The sequence below is a fragment of the Motacilla alba genome, chromosome 1A, assembly GCF_015832195.1.
Source record: "Motacilla alba alba isolate MOTALB_02 chromosome 1A, Motacilla_alba_V1.0_pri, whole genome shotgun sequence".
In the NCBI taxonomy this organism is placed as follows: domain Eukaryota; kingdom Metazoa; phylum Chordata; class Aves; order Passeriformes; family Motacillidae; genus Motacilla; species Motacilla alba.
The window spans coordinates 27,791,542-27,818,691 of NC_052031.1; the positions used below are offsets into that span (position 1 = coordinate 27,791,542).

Sequence of the window (27,150 nt, forward strand, 5' to 3'; positions counted from 1 at the left end):
TTCATTTAAAAGCCATACTAATCCTTTAACATCATATTAGCAGAGAAATTGTTCACATTTACATAAATGTGAAATGCATAAAAATAGACATTAATTTATTTTATTGAATAAATTCTCTTTTCTTGGCCTTTGATAATGAATATACAAGAAAATGGCTGGAGAACAGGAAGTTAGCAGAATCAGCTGCAGTAAAGATAGAACACATCTTAATCAAACCAAGATTTAATTACACCAGATGAAGCCAGTCACAGATTTAATTGAATAACACTGGCAAAAGGAAGGATAAATACTAAAAAAATGAATTCTAGTAAACTATATCTGTTATTTGAAGTCTTCCCACTAAAATAACAAACAACATGGGTCTATCCATTTGAACAGATGTGGTTTAATAGTCAGTGTCAGTAAAGCTGGCCAAAATCACATTGTTTCTTCTAAACAACAAGAAAAATATAGTAATAAATGGAAAGCTCTCTGGATAACAGTTGACTGCGGGGAGAAGTAATAACAGGTGCAATGCTGGTTCATCCAAAATGTCATCTGTGCTTCCAGAGTTTTGATCCAAGATACTTACCCTGCTCTGAGCTGAAAATATTCATTTTTACAGAATGATAGTATCACAGAGTGGATTAGGTTGGAGAAGACCTCTAAGGTCATCATATCCAGCCATTAATGCAGTGCTGTCAAGTCCGCCACTAAACTGTGTCCCAAAGTGCCACGTGTACATGTCTTTTCAATGCCTCCAGGCATGGTGACTAATCCACTTCTCTGGGCAATCTGTTCCAGTGCTTGACTGCCCTTGCAGTGAAGAAGTTTTTTCTAATATCCAATCTAAACCTCCCCTGGCACAACTTGAGGCAATTTCTTCTTGTCCTGTCTCATGATACTTGGGTGGTACAACCTCCACCTTGTTACAACCTCCTTTCATGAGGTCCCACTTCAGCCTGCTTTTCTCCAGGCTAAACAGCCCCAGCTCCCTCAGCTCCTCCTCAGGAGATCTGTGCTCCAGACCCTTCCCCAGCCTCATTGCCCTTCTCTGGATACACTCCAGCCCCTCAATGTCTTGCTTGTAGTGAGGGGCCCAAAATTGAACACGGGATTCAAGGTACAGCTTCACCAGTGCTGAGTACAGAGGGACAATCACTGCCCTGGTGCTGCTGGCCACACTATTGCTGATACAGGCCAGGTGCCATTGACCTTCTTGGACACCTGGGCACACACTGGCTCATGTTCAAATGGTGCTGGCCAAAACTGCCAGATCCTTTTCCGCGGGGCCACTTTCCAGCCACTCTTCCCCTAGCCTGTAGCACTGCCTGGGGTTTTTGTGACCCATGGGCGGGATCTGGCACTTGGCCTTGTTGAACCTCATGCTACTGGCCTTGGCCCATTGATCCAGCCTGTCCAGATCCCTCTGCAGAGCCTGACTTCCTTCCTTCCTTCCTTCCTTCCTTCCTTCCTTCCTTCCTTCCTTCCTTCCTTCCTTCCTTCCTTCCTTCCTTCCTTCCTTCCTTCCTTCCTTCCTTCCTTCCGCCACTTCCGCCACTTCCGCCACTTCCGCCACTTCCGCCACTTCCTTCCGCCACTTCCTTCCGCCACTTCCTTCCGCCACTTCCTTCCTTCCGCCACTTCCTTCCTTCCGCCACTTCCTTCCTTCCGCCACTTCCTTCCTTCCGCCACTTCCTTCCTTCCGCCACTTCCTTCCTTCCGCCACTTCCTTCCTTCCGCCACTTCCTTCCTTCCGCCACTTCCTTCCTTCCGCCACTTCCTTCCGCCACTTCCTTCCGCCACTTCCTTCCGCCACTTCCTTCCTTCCGCCACTTCCTTCCACCACTTCCTTCCTTCCTTCCAGCAGATCAACGCTCCCACCCAGGTTGGTGTTGCCTGCAAACTCACTGAGGGTGCGCTTGATCCCCTAGTCCAGATCATTGATAAAGACCCTGAACAGGACAAGCCCCAGTACTGAGCCCTGGGGAGCACCCCCGGTGACTGCCTGCCAGCTCACTGCCACTCACCACCACTCTCTGAGCCCAGCCATCCAGCCAGGCTTTTACTCAGCAAAGAGTATGCCCATCCAAGTCATGGGAAGCCAGTTTCTCCAGGATCATGCTGTGGGAAACAGTATCAAAGGATTTACTGAAGTCTAGTAGACAACATTCACAGCCTTTCCCTGATCCACTAAGTGGGTCATCTTGTCGTACAAGGAGCTCAGGTTGCTCAAGCAGGACCTGCTTTTCCTAAATCCCTGTTGGCTGGTCCTGAACCCCTGGTTGTCCTGTATATGACACATGATGGCACTCAAGATAATCTGCTCCATGAACTTGCCGTTCCAGACATCGATGAGGTTCCCTCTCAGTTGTCCCTTCTCGAGGCTGAACAGGCCCAGCTCCCTCAGCCTTGACACGTAAGAGAGATGCTCTAGCCCCTTAATCATCTTTGTCTACCTCTGTGGGACCTGCTCCAGGAGCTCTCATGTCTCTCTTGTCCTGAGGAGCCCAGAACTGGACACAACACTTCAGATGTGGCCTCACTAGGGCTAGGTGGAGGTTCAAGAAAAAAAAAAAAAAAAAGAGAGAGAAAAACAAAGGCAGCGGAGAAAAAAGAAAACTTGAATTCAAATTTTCCCTGCTTATTTTATCTATAGAATTGAGGTGTCCAGCTGCAGCAGGCAGGTTTTCTGATGGTGATGAAGTTAATCAGAACTTTGTGAGTTGTTTTGAATTATTTGAGAGTGAGGAGAAATTGGAGTTTCTCCAATTTAAAGATGTGGTAAAAATCACTTCAGAAATCACTTTGAAAATCTTGAAATACGCAAATTCTTTCTAACCGTTGTTGGGACATTATTCATCCCTCACGTATGATCCTCAGCAGCATTCCTGAGCGTAGCGACCTGGTTATGAAATGTACCACAACACTGGTGATACATGCAAACAAATTAAAAGTTGGTTCATTTATTTAGGTCTCACATAATTCTGTTGGGAGCAGTGGCAGCATGAATTAGTGCTGTGTAAAGCTGGAACAGACTTGATTTGCACAGCTATAATAATTGTGAAGATTATCAACTCTCACTTTTAGAGAGAAAGTCAAGAAGATTTCTATAGTGTTGAAGTGTTTGTATCACAGTTCTCTGTTCATTTCAGTTTTTAATGGTGGGCAGATAACAGGTGTAATTGTCAGTACTTTAACAGAATTATTTAAAATTAAATGAGCAAATAGGCCAACATTTACCTGTTAAATAGGTGTTGCACATAGGTGGCTAGTTCCCAACCCCAAAAAATGTACCCAGGGCAGCTAGTTGGAGTTGGTACAGTTTGTTCCCTCTGTGCTGTTTATCCTCCTTTGTTCATGCACTTGTTAGGGTTTTATATCTGACAAGATGCCTTAGTCCTCCTTTTCTAGCAATATCCCTATTCTGAGTGACTCCTCTTTAGCATAACTATTCCATCATTTCATGCTAATATTAATGGTTTCTGCTCTACTTCCCCAAGGGAGGAGTTGCCCTGTCTGTGAATCAGATCCTGCTCTTTTGCACAGCATGGTTTTCTCAAGAGTATCTCCAGGACTGCAGGGATACTTCTGGACAGTCAGTGCTTTTGAGGTTAGCTGTAGGGATGCAAAGAGGACAATTAACCAGTGTATTACAGAGTGTATTACCTTCTCCTCAGGTAGCTCCTGAAACCTTTGCACTGAATTCTGATGGATAGAAAAAAAATAGGAAAATAGAAAAAAAAGTCAATTTCATCACATCTCCCAGGTAAAGAAATTAATATTTCAGGGAGTATTACAGCTGAGCATCCTCTTTGCATATTTACAAGGAACTGAACTGGGAGTCTTTACTCAGGGTATGGCTTCACTCACCACTTCACTATGATATGGCTGTCAAAGCAGGCTGATGATACATTGGTATTTTTTCTTACAAGCACTGTTTTGTTCTATTGCAAAACCTTTCAGAGGGAAAGAGATGGGCTACTTGAAAATGTTTTCCTTGTTGGAGTTTGTGCTGAATTATTTGTACTTAAAGAGCGATGAGATCATTTGCATGGTCTAAAAGTATCAAAGTGTGAAGAACTATCCTAATGATGCCATCATCTAGCTACCTGCTTTTACCTGTTTTTACGAGCTGTAAAAATGTGTTTTCTTAGTTTATTTTCTCTCACTTACTCTGAATTCTTTCTAACTTACTGAGAATTTTAATGATCAAGCAGAATTCTTTCCTCGATCCCCATATTTAGTGATTTGCTTCAAGCCAAACTGGCTCTCTCTAAATCGGTGCAAGTTACATTTTCGCTCCCTCCTTTGTAAACTCATGGTCTTCAGCAGATTTGAAAAGTTAACTCAAACTTTGAAAGTCTTTGAAAGACAGTAAAGTATGTATAAATGCATAAGAGATGATGTGTATTTGTTCAGGCTGTAATGACTCTAAAGGACTGCTGAAATAGGTGTCACTACACCATTAGTTTTATGCTCTATTCCATCATTTTTATTTGAGGGGATTAAAAAGGTAAAAGAATCTGAATCCAGTCAAGTATTTAGGACCCCAGAAAAGACCCAAGCAAGACCAAGACATCTGTTTAAATTTGCAATACAAAAGTGCTGTTGAGATGCTGATTTGATTGTGGGAGCATCTAAACTTGCCGGGCTTACTAGGCTTACCTACCTATTTGAGGACTATCTACAGCTTTGCTTGGCCATGTCTGTAGTCACCCCAGCCAAAGCAGTTTATAATTTAAGCTGAGCAGGATCTAAAAAGTAAGTGCTGCTCTGTTTAAATCCTCAAAAGGGCCAAATCCAATATAGGCCTTCAGGGAATATGTAAGACATCTGTAAAAGCACAGATTAGCCTTGCTCCAGTGTTTTAAAAATCAACTCTAAGTGGCTGCCTTAAGGATTCAAGTCTTTGACACATGACTGAATTTACAGGCTTACCTGCAGCCCTTAATTAGATATTTGACCTCTCTGCTTAGTTGTTTGGGGTTTTTTTCCCTGCTTTTGTTTTGCTCGTAGATTGTATTTCTTGAGCAGACAGTTGAAATAGGAGTAGAATTTTTAAGGACCCCTATCTCTGCTTTTTTAGCTATATCCCAGTGTTCATAGTGATCTACCAAAGAGATCCAGTTAGCAGCTATGAAGTTTTAGGCATGTTCTCATGGCAGATGTGTTGGTCATTTCCAGGGTGGGGACAAGCAGGCAAATATTTGGGGATTTTTTATAGGACCAAGTCTTAGAAAGAGAAACACTGTTTTCTGATGTTATATTATTTCAAGTAACACAATTGGAAGAAAAATAATGATGCATCATATTATGATGGAAAGCCTCTTTAGTCATAGTAACCATTATGTTACTATAGATAACATAACATAGACAACATAGCAGATGTTGAATAATATGTGTTGAAGGTACATAATTTTTTGTCATTCAGCAAGTCTAGGTGTCATGGGCCTACCTGTGAGCTCCAGAGGAGCCAGTGGAGAAGATATCTGGTTCACAGGTTTTCATTTTTAGTATGTTCCTTAAGACTGGAACATAGCTGGTGTTCTGCCCAGATTCAGAACAGACAAGCAGATTGAGCAGGGTAAGTATAGCCTGATATAAATCACAGTGAACATATGGAAAAAGCTGATTGGGGACTCAGCTGATAGGGAATTAAAGGCCTTGAGTAAAATTGATTCTGCTCAGAGTTTTATGGAAAGTAGAGCTTGTAAAACAAATGATTGACAAAAACTTGATTTTAGTCTTTTAGTATCTGGTGAAATTATAAGTTTGGTAAGATGATGATGTTGATGTAAAAGACTTTGAAAAGCATTTGACTTACTGCTGTGTGAAACCAATTAATAAAACCATTAATTGAACTATGTAACAAAACAGACCAGACTTTGAGGAATAACAAACCAGTTGGCAGGTCTTAATATAGGATTGTCAGTAAAGAAGTTTCATGGACTAAGTGGCTTTCCCATAGCTGAAAATAGAGAGTGACAGTAGAGAGACTGTAAATTGTGTCTGGATTGTGGAAAGGAAGGAGACTACTATGAATGCTCAAGTACATTCTCAGAGCTGAAACAGTTATGCTGAGTGTAGTGGCAGTTCAGGAGTGTAACCAGGCTGATGATTTTTTGCTATATATAGAACTCCTGAGAACATTTAGAGTGTGGCACACAAGGCCATCTGCCTTTGTCAAAATAGAGTGAAAATGGCTAAGTGCATATAAACATCTAACTCTAGTAAGTGCCTGAAGCATCTGAATTAGTCCTGAAGAGATCTTGATGAATTCAGTTCTGTCTGCATAGTTTATTTTTCATCCAGTTCTCTTTCAGTGGATGTCCCTATAACGTACAGTGTAGCCAAATCCAAAGCATTTGGCTTAAGCTTCATGAACAGGAGATCACAGAAGATGATTTATTATTTCCTGATGACTTTAAAGATATGTAGTAGATGGTGACAAATTAAAAACTTGGAGGAAAGCAGTTTGGTGTTTTCCAGGGTTCTAAAGGATGAAAAATAGCTCTAATGTGGTGTGCTTTTAGAAAGTTTTAAAAATTATTTATTTTTATTGACACCTCTATTCAGACACTCTAAAGTTGTGTCCTGTAGTAAGTAGATTAAGACTAGCTATCTAGAAATAAACCATAACTTGGACAATTTACATCTAATAGGTAAGAGATGGATGGGGAAAGCAAACCAATGGGGACTGAATTGACTACAAGATCATTCAAGAGCGGAATTTTGACTACTACTTGGGCCTGTCAACACGTACCTGGGTGTTTAGTTTATTATCTCATACTGCTTCCATAAAAACAGTTAGAACTATTCTTGTTATATAGCATTATTGTTTCTAGTAGTGCTGTGTCTATGCCACTCAGGTAGTGTAATGCTAAGTGCATTGTTATCTGTTTCTATTTGAAAGATTTTGATTAAATAGTTGTTTCTAATTAGCATTTTTATGTGCCCTATTATTGCAAATACTAGATCACCCTAAAAAGAAGTGTGAAATTTGAAACCATTTCTTTGAAAATATTTTAAATCATCTTTTTAATACTTGCATAGTTAGCCTAGTAAAACACATAAGTTCTGTCAAGAACTTCCATTAAGTGATAAGGGTATTGTTGTTGTCCTCAAAAGCAAGCGTTTTGTGTTTTTTGATTATAATCTTTAACACTTATTTTTAATGTACAAATCACTAAATGCATCTATGCCATTTTGAAATTGCTTTTCATGTTTCTGTGGATATAAGACTGCTATGAAACAAATTTCCTTGAAAATTGTTTATTTTTCCTACGTTCTAATTATATCTGTCTTTCACTGTGAGAAAAAAATATAGCTATTAGACAAATGAAGCAGAGGAAGTTTTTTGCTAAGTAATAATTTTTCTCTAATCTCCAGTGTTTAACTTGTACAGCATTAATTCAATCATGTTTATGTAGAAGATAATGCTTTTTTCCTAACGTGTATGAAATATTCCAGTTGTTCTGTCTTGCAATTTAATAACCCTTTCACATTTCTTACACGACCTTGGTTTCCATTCACATTTCTAAAGACCTTTTTGTCTTAAAAATAATGTAATTGACTAGAAATGCATAATCAGTGATACATCAAATCTCTGTCAAACAGTATTATGTTTAGAAACTGCTGTCCAACTTTGGACTAGGTTGAATTTCAGTAAACACCCTTCCTTACACTCTTACATCCTAAAAAAGAAATATTGCAGCAGTGCTTATAAGGAAATTAAACATGTTGTGTGCTTCTGTTGAAGATAGCCAGAGGAAAAATATGTCCTTTCTGTCATTTGGAGCCTCAATTGACTCAGCTTTGGGGTGTCAATTGGTAGTGTGTCTGTCTGTATTAATCTTGCAATCAGAAATCAGTATTACTCAGTACTGGTATGGTATAGTAAAATATCCTCTGTGTGTGTGTGCGTGGGTGTGTGGGTGTTTGCTCTGCAGTCATGGATACTGTTCAGGTGTTAACACTCTCTTTGGCAAATACTGACCTGACCCAATTGTAATTCTGCTATGCCTGGACACAATTCAGGGAGTATCAGAGTGAGTAGGTAGGATGGGTACTCCTTCAGTAGAGGGGAAGGGTGTAACCCATGCTGTACCAGTGCCTTCTCCCAAGTGGCAAGGAAAAGGACAAGAGAGAAGAGTCTCAAATTGCTCCAGAGAAGGTTTAGATTAAATATTAGGAAAAATTTCTTTACTGAAACAATTATGGAGCATTGGAGCAGGCTTCCCAGGGAAGTGGTTGAGCTCTCATCCTGGAGGTAATTAAACACGTGTAGCTGTGGCACTTAGAAACATACTGAAGTGTCAGACTTGGCAGTGCTGGGCTGATAGTTAGGCTTGATGATCTTAAAGGTCTTTTCCAACCTTAGCAGTTCTGTGATTAATTTGCTCTTGAGCTCTTGTCCCTTTTGATTTACAAAAGGAATCTTGAATTCTGCCTTCCAAATTATCTCTTCCATATAGATGTTGTTTTTCCTAGCTCGTTCAGTGTTTGTGAAGTATCTGGTTTTGCTGTTTATGGCCAAATTATCCCAGTGAAGAGACGACTGGGAACCAACTGTGTCTTGATCTTCTGCCATATAGTCTACTCCAGGCTTACCTCAGGTGCCTTCAGTCTTCTAATTGTGGCTTTCTGTGGGTCATTTTTAAAAAGTAATTCTTTGTTTGTTTGTTTGTTTTCCAAGTGAAAAAAAGGTCGATGTCTCTCACTTGATCCTGGCTCTTTTGTAATACATACATTAAACCCTTGCGTTCTGAAATTACACTTTGTGATGAAATACTATTGCACTTTGCTTATGCATTTTTATTTAACTCAAATCCTGTTTGCTATCCCATAGCTTCAACCCTTAGTCCATGTTGTTAGTCACAATCAGCATCTCATCAAGAAGCACAGAAGACATAACAAGTGACATTTTGTTAGGTACATAGGAAGTATGCAGGTATAGAAAAGCCTATTTGGTACAAACTGGTGAGCAAACTCCTGACCAAACTGTCACAATATATACATTTTCCTGTGAAAAAGGTAGGAAAAAATGTCTCAGTTACAAGAGATCGTAAATAAATTATCTGAAGGAAAAGGCAATCTGCTGTATAAATATTTCAGGTTTTGCAATTGAAGCCTTTACATTGATCTACGCTTAGAGGCCTGTCCTTGTTTTGTAGCAGATAATGTCATGTCAAAGCAACACTTAGTTCTACATAGCAGCTGTTGTATTCATACTAAATTATGCCAGATTTAATTTTGAATATATTCAGCGAGAGCACTCAGTTGTGCTGACAAACCTAAAACAATTTTCATTAATATTCTGTCACAAACCCTTTGGGCACATTGGCTCTCTGAGGCTGAATTCCCATATTATGTCCAAACATCCCAGCAGTAGATTCAATTGGTATCCAACTGGAACTTTGCAGTAGCAGAGGTAGACAATATGAGACAATTTCTCAAGAGTATTACTTTCCCAATCATTTTAATTGCCCCTACCTGATTCACCAGTGCTTGTGTATTCATTTGTACTTGCTCAAAGCAAATGCAATTTGATTTTACAATACTCTCAAATCACTGCAATACTCATTTTACATGTCGAAAGAACAAGACAATAAAGTGGATAATCAGGTTTTCAGGGTTTCAGAAGGAGAACTGAAACGTTGCATGGAGAAGAAACAATAGAAGTCAAGGTTCACTTGTGCAATACTTCAGAGAGTATCCTGTAAAGTATCCAGGTCATGGCACAGAGAGAGGACACCTTGGTAATTGCAGTGATACTGTAATGAGGAGATGACATATTAATCAGGAGAACAGTGGGTGAGAACCTAGTTTAACTGAGAAGAGCAAACAGCTGTGGTTGCTGGAATAAAATCAGCTTTTCTGGAGAGCACTTCATTGCAGGAAACATACTGGAGTGTTCTCAGGCACTCTTGACAGGAGCTCTACTCCTTCCACTTGCTCACTGCACCAGGACCATAGTAAACTGTATGTGCCAAAATGGGATGGGGAAAACACTTCTCACCTTTCTCAGCTCAACTCCCAGCAATTTAGGATGCTTATTTAAAATGTAGCAAAGTTCAGTTTGTTTTTCTAGGAAAGTCTGAGTATTTTTCACGCTTTCCTGCTGCGTGTCTGAACCTTTTTCTGAATGTTTTATAGGTTGGCATGCCACCTTGACTGCTTGTGCAGGACCAGTTGATATAAATAATTGTGCAAAGGCTGGTGTCCTCTCTTCTGATGTGTTTTATAATTTTTCTAATCTGCTATGATGAATAATTAGTCGGTACATTACAGTATGCAGTTCTAGAGATAGTTTGGAATGTCAATAAGCAACTTGTCCTGTCCCGTGATGCCCCAGTCAGCAGATCCCAACAACTCCAAGTAGTACATGTCTAGAACTTTAACCTACTGGAATATTCTTATTTTGAAAGAAAAATCTCTTTTGCAGATAGTGACTGTAAGAATCAGGGAGTTTGATGTCCTAGGTTAGGATGAGAAGTAGAGCTGCACACCTCAGTTCTGGTTTCTGATTCCAGTCTTGCTCAGAGGACTGTACAAAGAGAAAGATAATTTGCAGCAGCAATTAAGAGGCATAATTTCTTCTGTAATGGGAAAATTGAGGGAAATTCTTACCATAGACTGGCTTAAGTAACTTCAGGAAGCACAAACAACTCTTAATTTAACATTTGTAAAGCAGCTGCTTCTTTGCAGCTTTAACTCCTTGTGGACTGGATAGCTTTGTGCTTCATATCTGTAGCCAGAGCAAGTGTTCACTTCAAGGTGAATTAATGCTGATCACTGTGAAATTTCTGATCCATGTGGAAAGTACTTTCTCAGTGGATGTTCATTTACTGAGAAAGCATTGTGCAAGCACTATTTGGATTTTTAGGGCTGCATAGCTCTTTTTAGGTCACTAGTGATGCTGATGGGGCTTGCAGGCAGATAGTTTTCACTCCTCCAACATTCTTCTCAGCTAGAGCTTGGTCCTGAATGCAGAAAATAAGAAGGGAACCAGAATCATTCTGCATGGCTAATGTGATCTCTCATGCTTGGCTGAGGGGGGAAATCTAACACATTTCAAAGAACTTAAGTTTCATTTCCGACAGTTTGTCACATATGAAAGCAGGAGAAGAGTGTTTGAGAATATGCTGACAATTATATTTTGGTTTCAGGCTAGAAATGACAAAGCATTTTGATGTTACCTATTTTGAGAGGAATCAGATATCCAGAAATAGGAGCGTGGGTACAGTATGCTGGATAGCACCTTCACACCTTCATGAAGTCTTGTGTATTCAGTCTACAGTTGTCTTATTAGAAAGAGTTCCAAAGTGGGGAGAAGGTGGGATACCTAACTCAAAGCTGCAGAAAGATTCCACAGTTTACTTAGCAAATTCATGGCTTGACATGTTTTCATTGGAGTAGATGCCTAAAATGCCTCTTTCCAAGAGTGGTGCAGGATGCTTGAAGGAGAGACTAGGTGGGCATTCAGAGCTTTAATCCCCTAAATCTGCTTCAGAGGACTGTTATCTTTAGTATATACTCTTTTTTTTAACTAGATGGACTGACTGATGCTTTATCCTTCTTAGAAGAGGTGTTTGTATTTCCGTTCAATAAGGTTCTTCTGTTCAGTAAGGAGTTTTTCATTAGCTTCTTGACTTAAGAACTTGTGAATGACCTAAGAACTTGTGAATTTCTTGAATTTCAGTAGAATACATTGTGTAACTCTTATATTTAGATGTAGTATTTCGACTGCTTGTATTTCATAATATTATTAAGATGCATGGGATCATTTAACTCTCCATTATATCTGCATATTTTTCTTTTGTTTTTTATTTATCAGGTTTCTTGTCTATACTTACATAGCTACTGCAAGCTATCTAGTCTTACGAAGTTGAACTTCATCCTCCAAGTGTGATTTACTCAGTACAGCCTAAAAACATGGTGAGAAAGATGAGCATACCTACAAGCAAAACTTCCCTGCTCCTCTTTCTGTGCCAAATTATTTCTGCACTGGATGTACCTCTTGACTGTAAGTATTAACCTGATAAGTGCAGAATCATGGAAGAATAATTAAATAATTTCTGTAAGAAGTTGAAGATAACTCCAACATGGAGCTAAAAATAGAGTGTGTTTGTCACTTCAATCAGGACATTATAATTATGAATATTTACACTGATCTACTGAAGATTTTCAAAACCTGTGCATATAAAGTTACATTGTTCAGTTGAGGAGATGTAACACAGAATTCTCACAGAATCCTACTTACACTTCATTGTTACTTTGATCAAACTAAAGAAGGCCAGAAAAGCCCTGCTAAATGCTAATTACTTGTGAAATTAAGATCATACTGATAATTTTCTAAAAATCCCAGGACAATTCCTAGTGGCTGTAAACAATCACCCTTACCTTCAGAGAAGAGGTTCCCAGGAGCTGATATGAGAGATAGTGAAAAATTAAAATACCTAAAATTTAGACACTCAAAGCATCTTATTTTTTTGGTGCAAAAGGGTAAGTAAGGCTCTTAGATTTCCTGAGTAGTGTCTGAAAAGAGTTAAGAATTTTTACTTAAAAACATGTTGGAAATGTGCTGGGCAGGGAACTCCAGCATTAACACATGAGAAAACGCCTGGAGAAGGGGAAATCCCAAGATCTGAAGTTCTTGTCTAATATAAGACTCTGTCACTGGGGAACCTTGTAGGTTCCATGCTGAAAAGGCAGCAATGGTAGCTTCTGCTTTTTACATTCTCATTGGCTAATTTTATAAAATTACTCATGTTTCAGGTTGCTGTTTTTTTTCTGAGATAAACATGATCACATTTTCAGAATTCAGTGAACCATGTTGCACCTCTCAGTGATTCATTTGTTAAACTAATTTCCAGGGAAGAGAACATTAGGGCTTGTGTTTAATTGATGGAGTAATGCATCAGTAAATTTGCCTGTGATTCTAATCTGCATGGTTTTCTTTACCCGTGTGGCTTTGATACCTTCCTCCCTCCCAGAAATGCATGTTTTTCTTTAATAATCATTGACATACATTGCAAGTGCTTTGGTGGCTTTTTTTCTCCGTGCATTTTACAAGCCTATCAAACCAATGACCTGTATTTATGTAACAAAATCAATATATCTGAATCACATCCAACTTGTTGTGTTGTAAATACTTTTAGAGGAATAAGCTTTGGTTAAGGAAGGCTTTGAAAGCTTGATGAATAAATGAACGTGTTACTTTCAAAACTTAATTTTTTCTCCTTAAACATCTTTGCAGGCTATAAATAGTCTTTTAAACCTATCTTGTAGTTTAGCAACTAATATAGATTCTGAACCTCTTTAATATTGTTATCTTAAGAGCAATATTTTGGGTTAAATTTACCAGAAATGCATCAATAGACAAAAATTAATAGCCCTTTTGGATGTATCATTTTAATTCTGTACTGAGAATTTAATTCCCTACTACTTCATGCTCAATAACTTTGTGAGGTCTGATAAAGTCACATACTTGAATTTTTAGCCAGAAATTACATATAGAATGATGGTATTGCTTTCATAAATAATTATGAGAATGGTCTCTGAGAGAGCACCACAAGGGAAGGATTTAGATTTTTTGTGGGTCTTCCCTGAATATCCACCATAGAGACCTGGTGGTGAGAACCTACTTGATTTGTTGAATATTTAGGTTTCATCCAGGTTAGAAATTTCTATTCATAGCAAGTTCACTAGTTCCTAGTCAGTGTCTCCTCAAAGCAGGCCAGGAATGACTGAAAATGTAGGGGACTCAGGGACATTTGACCTATTGATTGATAACGAGAGATGTTTATGCAAAACATTGGAATTAAGAAATAATTCCAATTAGCTAAGATGAATTTTTTTGTTTAGTTATTTTTCAAACCAGAAAGGGTTGCAAGTCTGTTGAGTAGGATTAGGTGCTTTTGTCTTTACAGGAGTAATTTTAGCCTGAAGCATTCTCTTTGTTCTTCCATGTGATCATATGGGTGGATTGATTTTGATGGCAGCATGAGCGTAGCACACTCCATTAATTCTGATTTGCTGCTGTCACCTCAGTATTTGTGTTTTATGTCCTTGCAAGGCCAAAATCACATAGCATGGTTGCCATTAAAAAGTCAACACTTCAAGAAAGTTTCTCATGCCAAGAGCTTTAAGATAAATGTTGTAATATCTGACACAATGGAAATTGTGGTTGGAATTTCAGGCATTGCTGCATGGGTTGCAGTGCTGAATGTTTTAAATTTATTTTTTTTTTAATGGTGACCAATGTACTTGTCAGGGATACTTATCTTCCCTCTCAAAATTGCTAATTTTCTCTTCACTAACAAATGTTTCTCTTTAATCTCCATTTGTCCATTCAACTGCTGATTCTGATGTGGGAATAAAAGCAAAACTTCTAGAAGAATGTAAGTTACTCTTCACTAAAAATAGGCTGCGTGCTGCTGAAAAGTAATACAGATTGTGCTGCAAATTGAATTTGCAGCCCAAAAGTGTGTGATTCTGACATCTTGTTGATAATTTTGTTTGCTGTATCTAGATGTTTTGTGCATGCAGTGTTCAGAAAATACTAATGTACATAAAACAACATTCTGATATTCTGAATAAACTAATTGTGTGATTTTTGGTGGTGTGCCGTTTGAACTTTAAAATCTTCACTCAATATCACCATGGGCAGTGTTTTATTACTACTTTCAGGAGTAAATATATTTGATTAAAAATTTATTGGAATATATATACTTTTGTACTGTGTTACATATCTGATGTGGACATATTTTTATATCCACAGTGGATATAGCTATTTAAGTAGACCTCATATTTTATGGGTTTTAACTTAGCTTTAGTTTTATAGTTAATTTAATCAGTTTTAAGTTCAGTCCACAACACAGGAGGGGAGATTTCAGGTCTTTGATGTGCATCAGATGGAATGTCCTGTAGGCTGGGCAGTGTTTGTGTCATATCCTTTTTCAGAGTGAATTTGCCATCTGATATATACTGACCCTGAGAAATGCCTCTGAGAGGGAAAAGGACTGCCTTCAAGTACTCCTAAAGAAATACACAAAAAGGCATCCTGTAAGAATGTTGCCTTCCTCTTTCAAGGATTCTTCTCTGTGCAGTGAGGAGCAGAACCCAGTTCTCCATGACCTATTCTGTTCTGCTTAGCTGCTGTGTTTTGTTAGGATTCCATGATCTGCTTTCTTTTCATGGCTGTTTCTTGCAGGTAGGGTTTTACAGACAGCTACCTCTGTCTGTGCAAAGGAGTACTTAATGTGTAATGGTATCCTTAAGAAAGACTTAAATATAAACCCCAGTTGGAGAATTTTAACTGTCTAGCATGAGGCATGAGAACCAAACTAACTCTAATGATTGACATATTTTGTTCCAGTGACTAGAAATTACCCCAAAGCACAAGCAAAAGGTATTGCTGGACAGGTGATTTACAGCACTTAGACAGGGATGTTCATGGGTGTGTTATTAAACAAGTTTATTTAGGTGGCACTAAACTATAAACGTATGAATAATATTGATGACAACACCTTTCTCACTATCTTAATATCACAAACAATGTTTTTTAATGCAAAAATGGGCATAGATAATGGTAATAGGTTATAAATTACCATAGGTAGACACCAACTGCTTTGTCAGGGGAATCAGTTTTGTTCTGTGCTGCTTGTTTTATAGTACTTGAAAAATGACAAATCTTAAATGATTGCTTCCCCTGGGACAGTTCACAAGGCTATATTTTTAATGGATTTCTGAAGGGGAATTGGTGCTTTACTTTTCCTACATGTTTACTTTATTTGGAAACTAGATACTATTTTTGTCATTTTTAACAGTGTATTTTGCTAATAACACATTTTTTTACTCCTGAAAAGTAGTTCTTAAAAGCTTGCTTTATAGATTAATGCAATATCTTAAGCAAAATAAATGTGTGGACAGGTTTCACCCACAGAGAATTTGAAAATATACAAAATGTTTAGAAGTACAAAGCAATGTATATTTTTTTCCTTCTGTGTGGTACAAAACCATTTTGTGGAGGTTTATGTCTTGCAGCTCTTGATTTGAAATTTGTTTGACTTAGAATTTGCATGTCCTTTGGTTTTATAAAAATCTGTTGAAATCTGAGGTATAGAAATGATATTTTCATTAAATGTTTTGGCTAAGATCTTCATCCACTGTAAATCAGGATGGCTCAGTTGGAAGTTAGTATAGCTACAATGATTTACAAGGGTAGAGAGCTACAGCCTCCTAATTAAAAGGATACTTTAATCCCACTCTTCTGTCAATGATTTGGTTGCTAATTGCAGTTCTTCTTTCTCTGCTTACAAAAGTATCTTGGTGATACTTTGAAAATATTGTTGAAATCATCTCTCTTTGTTGTGTTTCATAATGAAGTGTCACAACCTCCTACGATAACTCAGCAATCTCCAAAAGATTACATTGTTGACCCTCGAGAGAATATTGTAATACAGTGTGAAGCCAAAGGAAAGCCACCTCCTAGGTTAGTAGCTTTTTTTTTTTTTTTTTCTCTTATTGGCGTAAGAGTGTGGAAGAACTAGGAGAACATACTGTAATTTTTGTAAACTAACGAGATCAAGATTATATGTATGAATGTGCTTGCACATGCAGGAACATGCACACATCTGTACCTCTGTAAATTACACAGCTACCAAATAGCAGCACAGTTTTGACTCTTATCACATTTGACATTTAAATGTTTCTAGAGTCATCAAGCAATTGTAGCATTTTTTTTTTCTGCTCAAAACAGTAAAATAATGCTTGATTATTACAAGAGCAGATAGGTAAATGCCAATGGAACACACTAGGAGGCATGCTGTACTATGAACTGGATAATGTGCCAGGTTCAGGCAAAGTCTTTAGGAAGATCAGACTTGTTGAATTGAATAAAGTCAGACTAACACTAATGCATTCGAATGTAATGTTTTGTAAATAATTCCATTTTATGAGGCTGATCTTGAAATACAATTTGTCAGAAGTTATGTAGTCTGTATCAGTCTTATTGATCAGCAGCCTTGTGTATGTAATATTAGCCTTAAGTTTTGGTTTTGGCAGAAATGGATCAGGTTCCTTATCATCGTCCATTTTAAGATTATCTTTCAGCATCTTGAAATATTTGACAGCTACTCATTTCAAGTTACTGAGTACCTGCACTGGAAACATCAGTAGCCATGATACATTCGGGCATTGTTAGTAACTGCTGATTGCAGAGACTGTGAACATTAACAATGTGCTTCTCTCTACTCTAGCAGTGTTATGCTACACCTCACTAGCAAGGTGCATCTAAAACTGCTCATTCAGACACAGACAGAGCTTGTTAGATGTATTTCTGCTGAATAATCAGTTTTATTTCGGCATTACTCCTGCTGGTTGCCTTGGCATCACAGTCATTATCATGCTGGGCAGCAGGATGGAGAAGATGGAGATTATCTGGGATACTCTCACCCTTTCTAGTGTTCTATTAAGGACAGGAGTTCCACAGAGCTGCTTTGTTTGCCAGTGTTTTAATTTCACTGGCCAATACAATTTTTAAGAGTCTGGGTGTTTAGGTAAAGGATCAGATGACTATTGTCCACTTTGGGACGACTGTATTTCTTCTGCCGATGTTTCTCTTAAACAGTTTTGGTTGGAATTACCTGAGAGAAAAAGAGTGCTGCCTGTTAGACTGACAGCTGAGCTATGTGCCAAGGCTCTCTGCAGTACATCCTCATCTTCCCCATTAAACATGGCTTTGTTTCAGTGCTACAGAGGAAGTGGCAGGTTTTAAGTAAAGAAATTTCTAACGAGTTTTCTAAGCTTGGGCTTAGTCCTGCTTATTTTTTAAGATATGAAATGTATTTAATTTGTATCAATAGTTAGTCTATTTGGTCCATCACTCTTGGTTACCTGCAAATGCATATTGGAACTTGAACTGTTCCAGAGCTCTGAAGTCAAAGGTCGACTTTCTCAGCCCACAGTGTGAATTGTGTGACATCAGTGTGATAACTTCTTATTGGTGAGAGCACCTGGCACAAAGGTTTGTGGATGTGCTGCTACCTATAGCTAGAGCAGCAAAGACTCTGACTGTCACTCATCTCAAATTCAGGGGTTTGTACCACTTTTTCCACCTGTCATTTGAATCTGCGTTACACTTTCTTGCATCCTTAATATTACTGGTAATGGAAACCCCACATTCTGAAACTTCACCTGCAAAGTTGTAAGGTAGAGGTTCACTGTTAGTTCACTATGCATGTAGTCCTCCCAAAAAACACTGCATTGTGCTGCAGCACTACTGCAGGTCCAGTTCTTCTCTCCCCCAACACCAGGTGCAAATATCATGTCCAGTCCTGCTGCAGAGGGTCAGTGCACAATTTGAGTCAGTTAGAATTTGAGATTTTCCAGTACCATTTACATTCATACTTTAGGAAGCATTCTAAGCAGCACAAAAAGTGTTTGTGCTTAAGATTCTGAAGCTGAAATGTAACAAGTACAAAAACTGCTGTTCACAGCATGTGAAGCTGAGAATGCTCAGCACTTCATAGGTGTTGGTCAAGCTCTTTGTGATATACTTCTGACCATAAACAGAGCATAAGTAACAAAGTGATGTTTATGGTCTAAGTTGTAGACTGTGAATCTCTGCTTCTTTGCAATTTTTTATGAGTTCTATCAGTCTTCATTTTTAAGGACTACTTTTCAGAATATCTCTTGTTTTGAGTAGTATCGGTGTAAATTTACTAGGTCAAATAAAGGCTCTCAGACTATATAATTTCTGTTAGAGAATTATGTTTGCATTAGAATAGTGAAAAGGACTCAAACTCACCACAATCTTTAATTCACTTGCATAACTTCAAAATCACCAAACCAATTAAAAGAGATGGTCTCCTGCTGGGGCCTGAGATGACACATTTCAGCCCTGAGCAAGTTTTTAAAGGTTTATAAACCCTTTCAACAATAGGTTTTATAATGGAAATGCTAATGCAGCTTTAGCAGTATCAGTTCTTGCAGATGTTACTGCATCATTTTTAGTAGAAAAGAAATCAGTTCTTTTCCATGTATGATTAGCCTCAGAAATTTTTAATGTATTTTTTAAAAAAATAATTGACTTTGAATAGGTCCTGTTAATATGTCCAGCCAAATCTTTTATCTTAAAATATTGCCAGATTTCTTATAGTAAAATTTCTGAATTGCTTTATTAGTTAGTTTAGTTTGGGAATGAGTCTTACTTATCTGCTAATGAAAACATAATATGTAATTTTGTTTATTGTTTTTTCTTCTTTTTCTTCATACAATCTACAAAAAGCAGCTAAGAATAAACTTTTCTTTTTGCTTTATTGTTTTAGCTTCTCCTGGACCCGCAATGGAACTCATTTTGATATAGATAAAGATGCACAGGTAACAATGAAACCAAATTCAGGGACTCTTGTCATAAATATTATGAATGGTGGGAAAGCAGAAGCATATGAGGGAGTTTACCAGTGTACAGCAAGGAACGAACGAGGAGCAGCCATTTCCAACAACATCGTTATAAGGCCTTCTAGTAAGTAAAGCTCTTAATGTTCATAAAGTGTGAAAGGCTTTGCTTTTCTTATATGCTTATGAACTTTTTGCCTTTTTGTTTTCCTGTCTTAAAACTTCAGTCATCCAAATGACCATGCTAGAAGTTATTGCCTATTTTCTAATACTCAGGTATAATACTGTGTTACAGTATCTCTCAAATACGGCTTTTTTTACAAAAATTTAAATTTAATTTTTAAAATTTATATTTAATTGATTTTTTATTTATACATCTGGATAAGCTTATAATGCTTAAAACTGAGTTATATGAATGACATTACTGCTAGAATAAAATATTTACATTTGTAAGGCTTTAAGGATAATTTGTTGACATTGATGGGATAATTGATGACCACAATTTTTATTATGTTTATGCAGTCTGTACTCTATAGTTTCTGCAATAGCTTTAGAACATAACAGATTTGAACTAAAAAGAAGCTAAATTTTTTTATTAATGGTAGATTGTTTCTACAGCTTTTTATGAGCTTTATCTCAGTTTAGTTTTCAAGCTTCTCAGCTTAATATGTGCTATTCTCACATATTAATTAAAGAGTGTGTGTATAATACTGCTTCAGGAATGTCTACCCTTTTTCTATTTTAGCACATCATCTTTTTTTTCAGTGTAGTTAAAAATTTGCAAGATGCTGCTATAAAACCTTTAGTGAGTAGACAAAATAATTTGAATCAGTTGATCATACTTTCAATAAATCTTTTATGTACTTTTCTTCCAAGAAAACCTAAAAAAGAACAAAAATAAAAACTTCAGCAAACATGAAAGGACTTAAAATTCTCATGAATGTTGTTCTTTCATTTCTCTGGAGTACTTTGTTCATTTTCCCTTTAAATTGTTGCGTTTTTGCCAATCCAAAGTTTGTGTGTGTGTCAAAATCACTTTCTGCAGGATCGCCTTTGTGGACGAAAGAAAAGCTAGAACCAAATCACGTTCGTGAAGGTGATTCACTGGTACTGCACTGCAGACCTCCTGTTGGCTTGCCACCACCTATCATATTTTGGATGGATAATGGTGAGCTTTTTTTTTATGCAGTTGACTTTTTGCAGTTTTTCAACGTAGTAGATCATTGCTTACCAAAACCACAGATGGTGAAGTTTCCCTCTAAGTTAAAATCCAGTGAATTTCCATTTCTGTAGAACAGAGGAAACAAGCAGACATACAGCCCAAAAGCACGAAGCCAAAAGCAGCTGGAGATCTTAATGTAAGTTGTAGATTAACCCACTGGGGAGGAATGGGTAGACAAGGGATCTCATCAGGAAGCTTAGAAATGTCTGTACATGTACCAAGGCACAAACAAGTGTAATTGAATGAATGTAGAGTCTGCAGATCATAATAATGGAGTATGTCAATTATATTTGACATGAATGTGTTCTTGTTTTCCCTTAGCTTTCCAAAGGCTGCCTCAAAGTGAAAGAGTTTCCCAAGGTCTAAATGGAGATCTTTATTTTTCTAATGTACAACCAGAAGACACCCGGGAGGACTATATCTGCTACGCAAGATTTAATCACACACAAACCATACAGCAGAAACAACCCATATCTGTAAAAGTCTTTTCAAGTAGGTATTGCATCACCAAATTGCATACTTACACGATATTTATCCAGAGTTCTCAAGTTACATGCTAAAGTTAAGTAGTGTTATGCTAGGGAATTTTCTCATTTCAATTTTGAATAAGAAGTTACATTACTGTATAAACTTGAAACGTAATCTCCAGTTTTCTTAATATATAATTGATTTTAAAAGCTGTAATTTTTCACTTCATAAGGCTTTGTGTTTTGAAAATATGTTTAAGATTTGATATATACTGTGTAAAAAATAACAGTTTTCAAATGTTTTTCCAGTGCAAGAATATGAAGTTATTATGATTATTGTAACTGTTGAAGCAAATTAATCAATCACTTGATTAACTCACCGTGGCCATGTCATCACCTTTTGATTCCCAGAACTTTTATTTATCCCTTTTTTATGCTTTCTTCATGATATTCTGTTTATTTCAGTGGATTCATTGAATGACACTATAGCTGCTAATTTGAGTGACACTGATATTTATGGTGGTGAGTTACACTGGTCCCCACTGATACTCCTTGTTTTACAGTAGCATTTAGTTAACTAACTTCACCTCCATGGCTACTTAATATTTTGCTCCTTTTTCAGTTTCTAATAAAGGTATCAATTAGTGCTGGTGATAATACATACTTTGCAAAGGGACTGCACAGTGTGATCCTTTCAAATATTTAATTTTTCAATACTCTTTTAACATACGGCTCATAGAAAATATAAACACTTCTGATAAGAGTGCTTTCACACTGGTGCAGAGTTCAAAAATTACTTCTATACTGTGTTGATTTTTTTTGTATTTTTCCTCCAATTTACCTAGTAGTTTGATTGTGTTCATTATCACTAGGACTATTCAATGTCATGTGCTGCATAATAAATAACAACAATTAAGCACCTAACAAATCCACTTCACATTTAATAACTTACTGAATGTGCCAATAAATTCATAGTGGTAGGATAAGTTTTGTTTGTTTGGTGTTTAAGCTGGTCTTTCCATTAATCTATGTTGAATGGTCTGTTGTATCTTCTGAATTAAATCCTCCTGAACAGATGTATGTGTGTTTAGCAAGGCTGACTGTGGAGCACCACTGATTCTAGACTCTCCACTTGGTATTGGGTGACATAGAAAGTACTTGATTTTTATTCTATTCTTTGTCTTTTTCTTTGTGAAATGGGCTTGGTGCATATTAAACCATAATTTATGTTATTCTAAGATAAAACATAGGCACAGAATATTTTACTTCTCTACATAAAAATGACATGTTATTCAGGAGGGACAAACAAGAAATAAGTACCTGAACACAAACCAATGTATTAGCTACAATTAGTGAAGAAAACACTGTTGGGTTGGCTCCCAGCTCAGAACCACCATGGGTGATAGTTCTGAGCACTCACAGTGTGGCCAAGTGAGTCTGCAGCCCTTGGCAGGGCCAGAACTGGGTAGGTGACTTGTTGCTGTGACTTTCAGCTGTGTTCTTGACTCTGGACTTCTCTTTTCTCCCACAACTTTGAGGTGATTGTGTACGGGTTATTAAGGAATTCACAGCACATACTGGATTAAAATGTTGTATTTATGCTAATGTATCAGTAAATCCTGTACCCTAACAAACTTTATTATGTTTCTAATCCCATTTTTAAAAAACAAAATTATTTACTGTAATGATTTGGACTCTTACTTCAGAGCCATTTAATTCTACACTTCGGAGCCATTTAATTCTACATATTAATATTGCTGCAAGAGAACATTAGACTAGTCACAGAAAACGCTCTATAATTACAGAAAACTCTTATTCTGAATTCCATGAAGGCATAGGAAATACCATATTCTTCAAAAGCCAACAGAGTATAATATCAGTAATGAGTTATATTTCTAGCTGCCTGTTTACTGTGGTTATTGCTTACAGGTTAATCAAGGTTCTATATTGTAAGACTGGGGAACAGCTTAAATTAAACTTAAATATATAGTAAGAGGAAAATATCAGGATTAATTTCTGAAACAACGCCTCACATTATCTAGAAAATATTAAGACATATTCCAAAGCAGACTGTACCTTTCATTCCCTTGGTTTATATTTCTGATTAAAAATAACTTTGCTTTATTTTTATTTTTATTTTGATGGAAGCCCAGGAATTTTCAGTAACACTCAGTCTTGCACTGTCCCTCACACCAGTGGCCTTACTCCCCAATATAGCTCTGTTGAATGAAACAGCAGCTACTTAGGATTAAGACTGCACAGTTGCCTATGTAAAAGCTTTTTATCAATTATTCCTGTCTTTTAATAATAACATTTCTCTTCTATGTGTTCAAAATTGTGGCATTTAACAGATATGTTATGTCTGTCAAAAAAACTAATGTGTTCAGCTTTGTAGTTGTGCTGCACAATGATTTTTAATCAAATGGCCAATGTGGAGCAAAATCTCTGTTCAAAATATGAAAATGGATGTATGCACTTGATTGGTATCAGAATAAAGTTTAGAAATTAATTATTTTACTACTTCTTGTTCCAGCAAAGCCAGTTACAGAGAGGCAGCCAGTTCTTCTAACACCAACAGGTAGCACAAGTACCAAAGTGGAACTCAGAGGAAATGTGCTTTTGCTGGAGTGTATCGCAGCAGGATTGTGAGTTACTTTTGAGACTTTTTTTTTCCTAAATAGAAATACAGAAACAGAGGGAAACATTTCAGGCATGCTTAAAAACATGACCGCTGTATAAGCTTATGTGTTTCAAAGAAGCAGAAGTGTAAAATGGAAAGAGTTTTTTTAAGGAACTCCACCATTTACTTGGGCATCAGCAGGCTGTGAAACTGGCTGTGAATGTGTATGGCCTGTGCCTTCTCATATCCCCAAGCCCCATGCACAGGATATGGGTTGTGCCATTGTTTTTAAAGGGCAAGAAATGCTATAGACTAATCTCAGGCACATATCCACAGAGTTGCAGTCAGCAATAAAGCTTATGTTGTCTTCCTAAGTTTACAGTCATTAGGTTCTCAAATGATATAAAAATAGATAAGAATTTGCTGTTCTAATCCAAGAAAACTGTTTATGTGTGTTAATAATTACTTAGTAGTGCTAGGTGGGAATTGTTAGAACAAATCTTCAGGCCCTTACATCTCGTTTCTCATTGTAATTGAGCTTAATTGGTACTTGTTTCTTCAATGCAATGCAAGTTTGCTTCTGCTGGTTATTGTGCAAAAAGAAGATTACTAAGAGCAATTTAACTTCATGAGTTAGGTTGACCTTTACATCAGTTTCATTCTCAGGAAGAAATCTGAGAATAGATTGGTTATAGAATAGAAGCAAAAAACCTTTAGCACCTATTTCAAGAACTGTAAATATGTTTGCAGTGCACAAAGGCAGAGTGCTCTCAGGTAGCCATGAGGAATGCCAATAATTGCAAATCATGCACCACAGCACCACACACGTGTTCACTTGCATGAGCTCCACAGGGCATGCTCAGGCACAGCTTGATCTGAGCCCTAGTGCAGTATTTCCCTCTCAGCTGTGGCCTGCTCAGGTGCCTGCCCCAGCAGCACCAGCAAAACTACCCCGTGAGTGGAATTAGCACCAGCCCAGGTAATCTTCATCTGCAACATAGTTATATGCCTTTTGACAGCCCTGGAATAAAAGTATTAGGTGATCCAAATTCCAGTAAAATGGCTAGATAAAACCTGTGAAAAAAATAGACTGTAATATATTATATGGCTTTGTGTCCTTAGGTGTCATGTAATTAAAAAAACAAATAGTCAGCGAGGGAATACTTGTCTACAAAGGGCCAGATGCAGATTTTATTTGAAACAACTATTCCTAATCACTGACACTATAATTAAAAGTCAGCTTTGCTAGGTGTCTGTGTTATAAAATATGTGATATTAGACTGCTAAGAGAACATTTGCTTAGAGCCATTACCATTTGAGAGAGGACATTGTATTCAGTAAGCAACAAATTATAATTTCTTGTAATTTTCAAACTATATCTCCTTGTGTTTGAATAACTTTCAACTTCTGTGGACAACATGGGGCATAGCCAAGGTTTAGACTCAGTGCAGTGACAAGTAGCTATACTTGGCTCAGTACTGACATTTTTTCTTGATTTCTTACAAGAAATGTTTCTGTCTCCTTACAGCTCTTTTGTGAAGTGTGTGATGTTCATGAAGCATTAGGATATTGCTCACACAAAGGACAATTATAAACCTGTCATTTTATGGAAGCTACCTCTAAAAGCACCATAAGCATCAATTTGATAGTAGAAGCTTGTCTTCATTTATCAACTCTCAGGTTTTTTAGGTTAATCAGCAGACAAATGTATTCTGTAATTATTAATCCTATGAACAGATGGTCGTTGACAATGTTAGTGAGACTTGTCATTTCCTAGAAACAAATGCTGGCATATTTTTCATATTTGTTGGATGTGGCCCAGAATCTGGGTAGAGGCTTCTAAAATAATTATTTATAAAACAAATATTAAAAATATTAATGTACTGAACTCTTACCTTCCTTTTCTTCAGTCCTTAAATTTGATCTGTGCTTTTCCTCCTCCAGACCCACACCAGTAATCCGCTGGATCAAGGAGGGTGGGGAACTGCCAGCCAACAGAACATTTTTTGAAAACTTTAAGAAAACTCTCAAGATTATAGATGTTTCAGAAGCTGACTCTGGGAACTACAAATGTATAGCGAGAAATACATTAGGTTCAGTTCATCATGTCATTTCAGTAACTGTGAAAGGTAATACTAAAATTATCCTTAATGCAATGCTGTCGAGGGTCCAGAATGCAGGATGGAAGCAGGCTTTCTAGGATGAATTATAGCTAAAAGGTTGAATGATAATGGTTAAAAAATCACCCTGAGGAAACATTCAACTGCCTGCATTCTAACACCAGAAGGGCTTTGCTATCTATAATATCTTTTTCATCTTTTAATGTTACTTTGTAAAGCATCAGGCTAAGTTGTTACTGATTTTACTGTAACAGTAGTAAGATAATGCCTTAGTTTGCACAAGTACTACATTTATTTTAGATCCTTTGATTATCTGTCAGTAGGCTGCTTTTTTCTCTTGCTTCTCTATCTTCCTCCTTATCTCTCTTCATCATTTCATCCTAATTTTCTCCATTTTTCTTCATTCGTATAGCCCAGATTATTCCTTTCCTCTATTTTACTATTGTCTTAGAGTCTTATGTTTTTCTTCCTTTTTCTCTTTTACTGATATTTCTGTTGCTATATTCTTCATGTTTTTTGCCCAAGATGATGCCTTGTAGTTCTAAAAACATTTACAACATGTTTGTCTAAATAGGAATTGTAAGTATGCTGTGAATACCACGAAACAAAAAACTGTAATGACAGTTAATTAGTCATTGAAATAATCAGCTGTATTGCTTACTTTGCATGCTAAATAGTCACTTATTTTGTTGTAGATCAGCATCTTTTTATGATCACATTTAACTTCCTTTCTAAGAACAGAAGTTTAATTTTCTGTTTGCATCTGTCCATCAATCCAAAATCTGAAAATTAATTGCAAGATGTGATAATATATGCTGTTTGTGGTTATTTATTGTAGAAAAGGATGGAGAAACATGTGAATATCTTCTAGTAAGGACAGTGTTTCACCCATTTTGATCTCTGTGTTTTTATCTGTCTCAGGTAAACATCTGGCCCCACTGCAATCAGCCATTGAATTGAATGAGACCAAGGATTTTGCCATTTTAAAATTTCACCCTTGATATGAAATCTCTTTTTTGTAATCAAACCTAAATTAAGTCCTAACAGCCTAACTACTAAGACCATGAATATCTCTGAAATTAATCAGAAGACCACTGTAGTGTCTGCAAATGTCATACACAGATAAATTTTGCTTGCTTTAGGAAAGGCAAATTGGATTCAAAGCAGGCAACCCTAAATAAAACACAGATCCTCTTGTTGTTTCTCTCAGAATTTTAATGCAGTGGGTGACCAGGGGGTCAGTTTGGCCCATGTATGATCTACCACTTAATTGAGTATCACACACACACATATATATATATATATTTATAAATATATACACATATATATGTACATATA

At 37.1% G+C, this 27,150-nt stretch overlaps 1 protein-coding gene across 43 annotated transcripts in view; it reads left to right on the forward strand.

Annotated features, from left to right (window-relative positions):
- NRCAM (neuronal cell adhesion molecule) overlaps positions 1-27,150 on the forward strand; it is a 144,211-nt gene that overhangs the window by 67,029 nt on the left and 50,032 nt on the right. For 25 of the 43 annotated variants that reach the window (XM_038154732.1, XM_038154744.1, XM_038154741.1 and 22 more), the window contains 9 exons: positions 11,819-12,007; positions 14,367-14,384; positions 16,372-16,477; positions 19,314-19,510; positions 20,429-20,551; positions 20,927-21,097; positions 21,538-21,594; positions 23,606-23,717; positions 25,637-25,821. In XM_038154732.1, the coding sequence (XP_038010660.1) occupies positions 11,917-12,007; positions 14,367-14,384; positions 16,372-16,477; positions 19,314-19,510; positions 20,429-20,551; positions 20,927-21,097; positions 21,538-21,594; positions 23,606-23,717; positions 25,637-25,821 (1,060 nt within the window). In that variant the 5' untranslated portion in view covers positions 11,819-11,916. The remainder of the gene's footprint in view (positions 1-11,818; positions 12,008-14,366; positions 14,385-16,371; positions 16,478-19,313; positions 19,511-20,428; positions 20,552-20,926; positions 21,098-21,537; positions 21,595-23,605; positions 23,718-25,636; positions 25,822-27,150) is intronic. The other 18 variants (XM_038154743.1, XM_038154749.1, XM_038154751.1 and 15 more) reach the window with 3 other exon arrangements.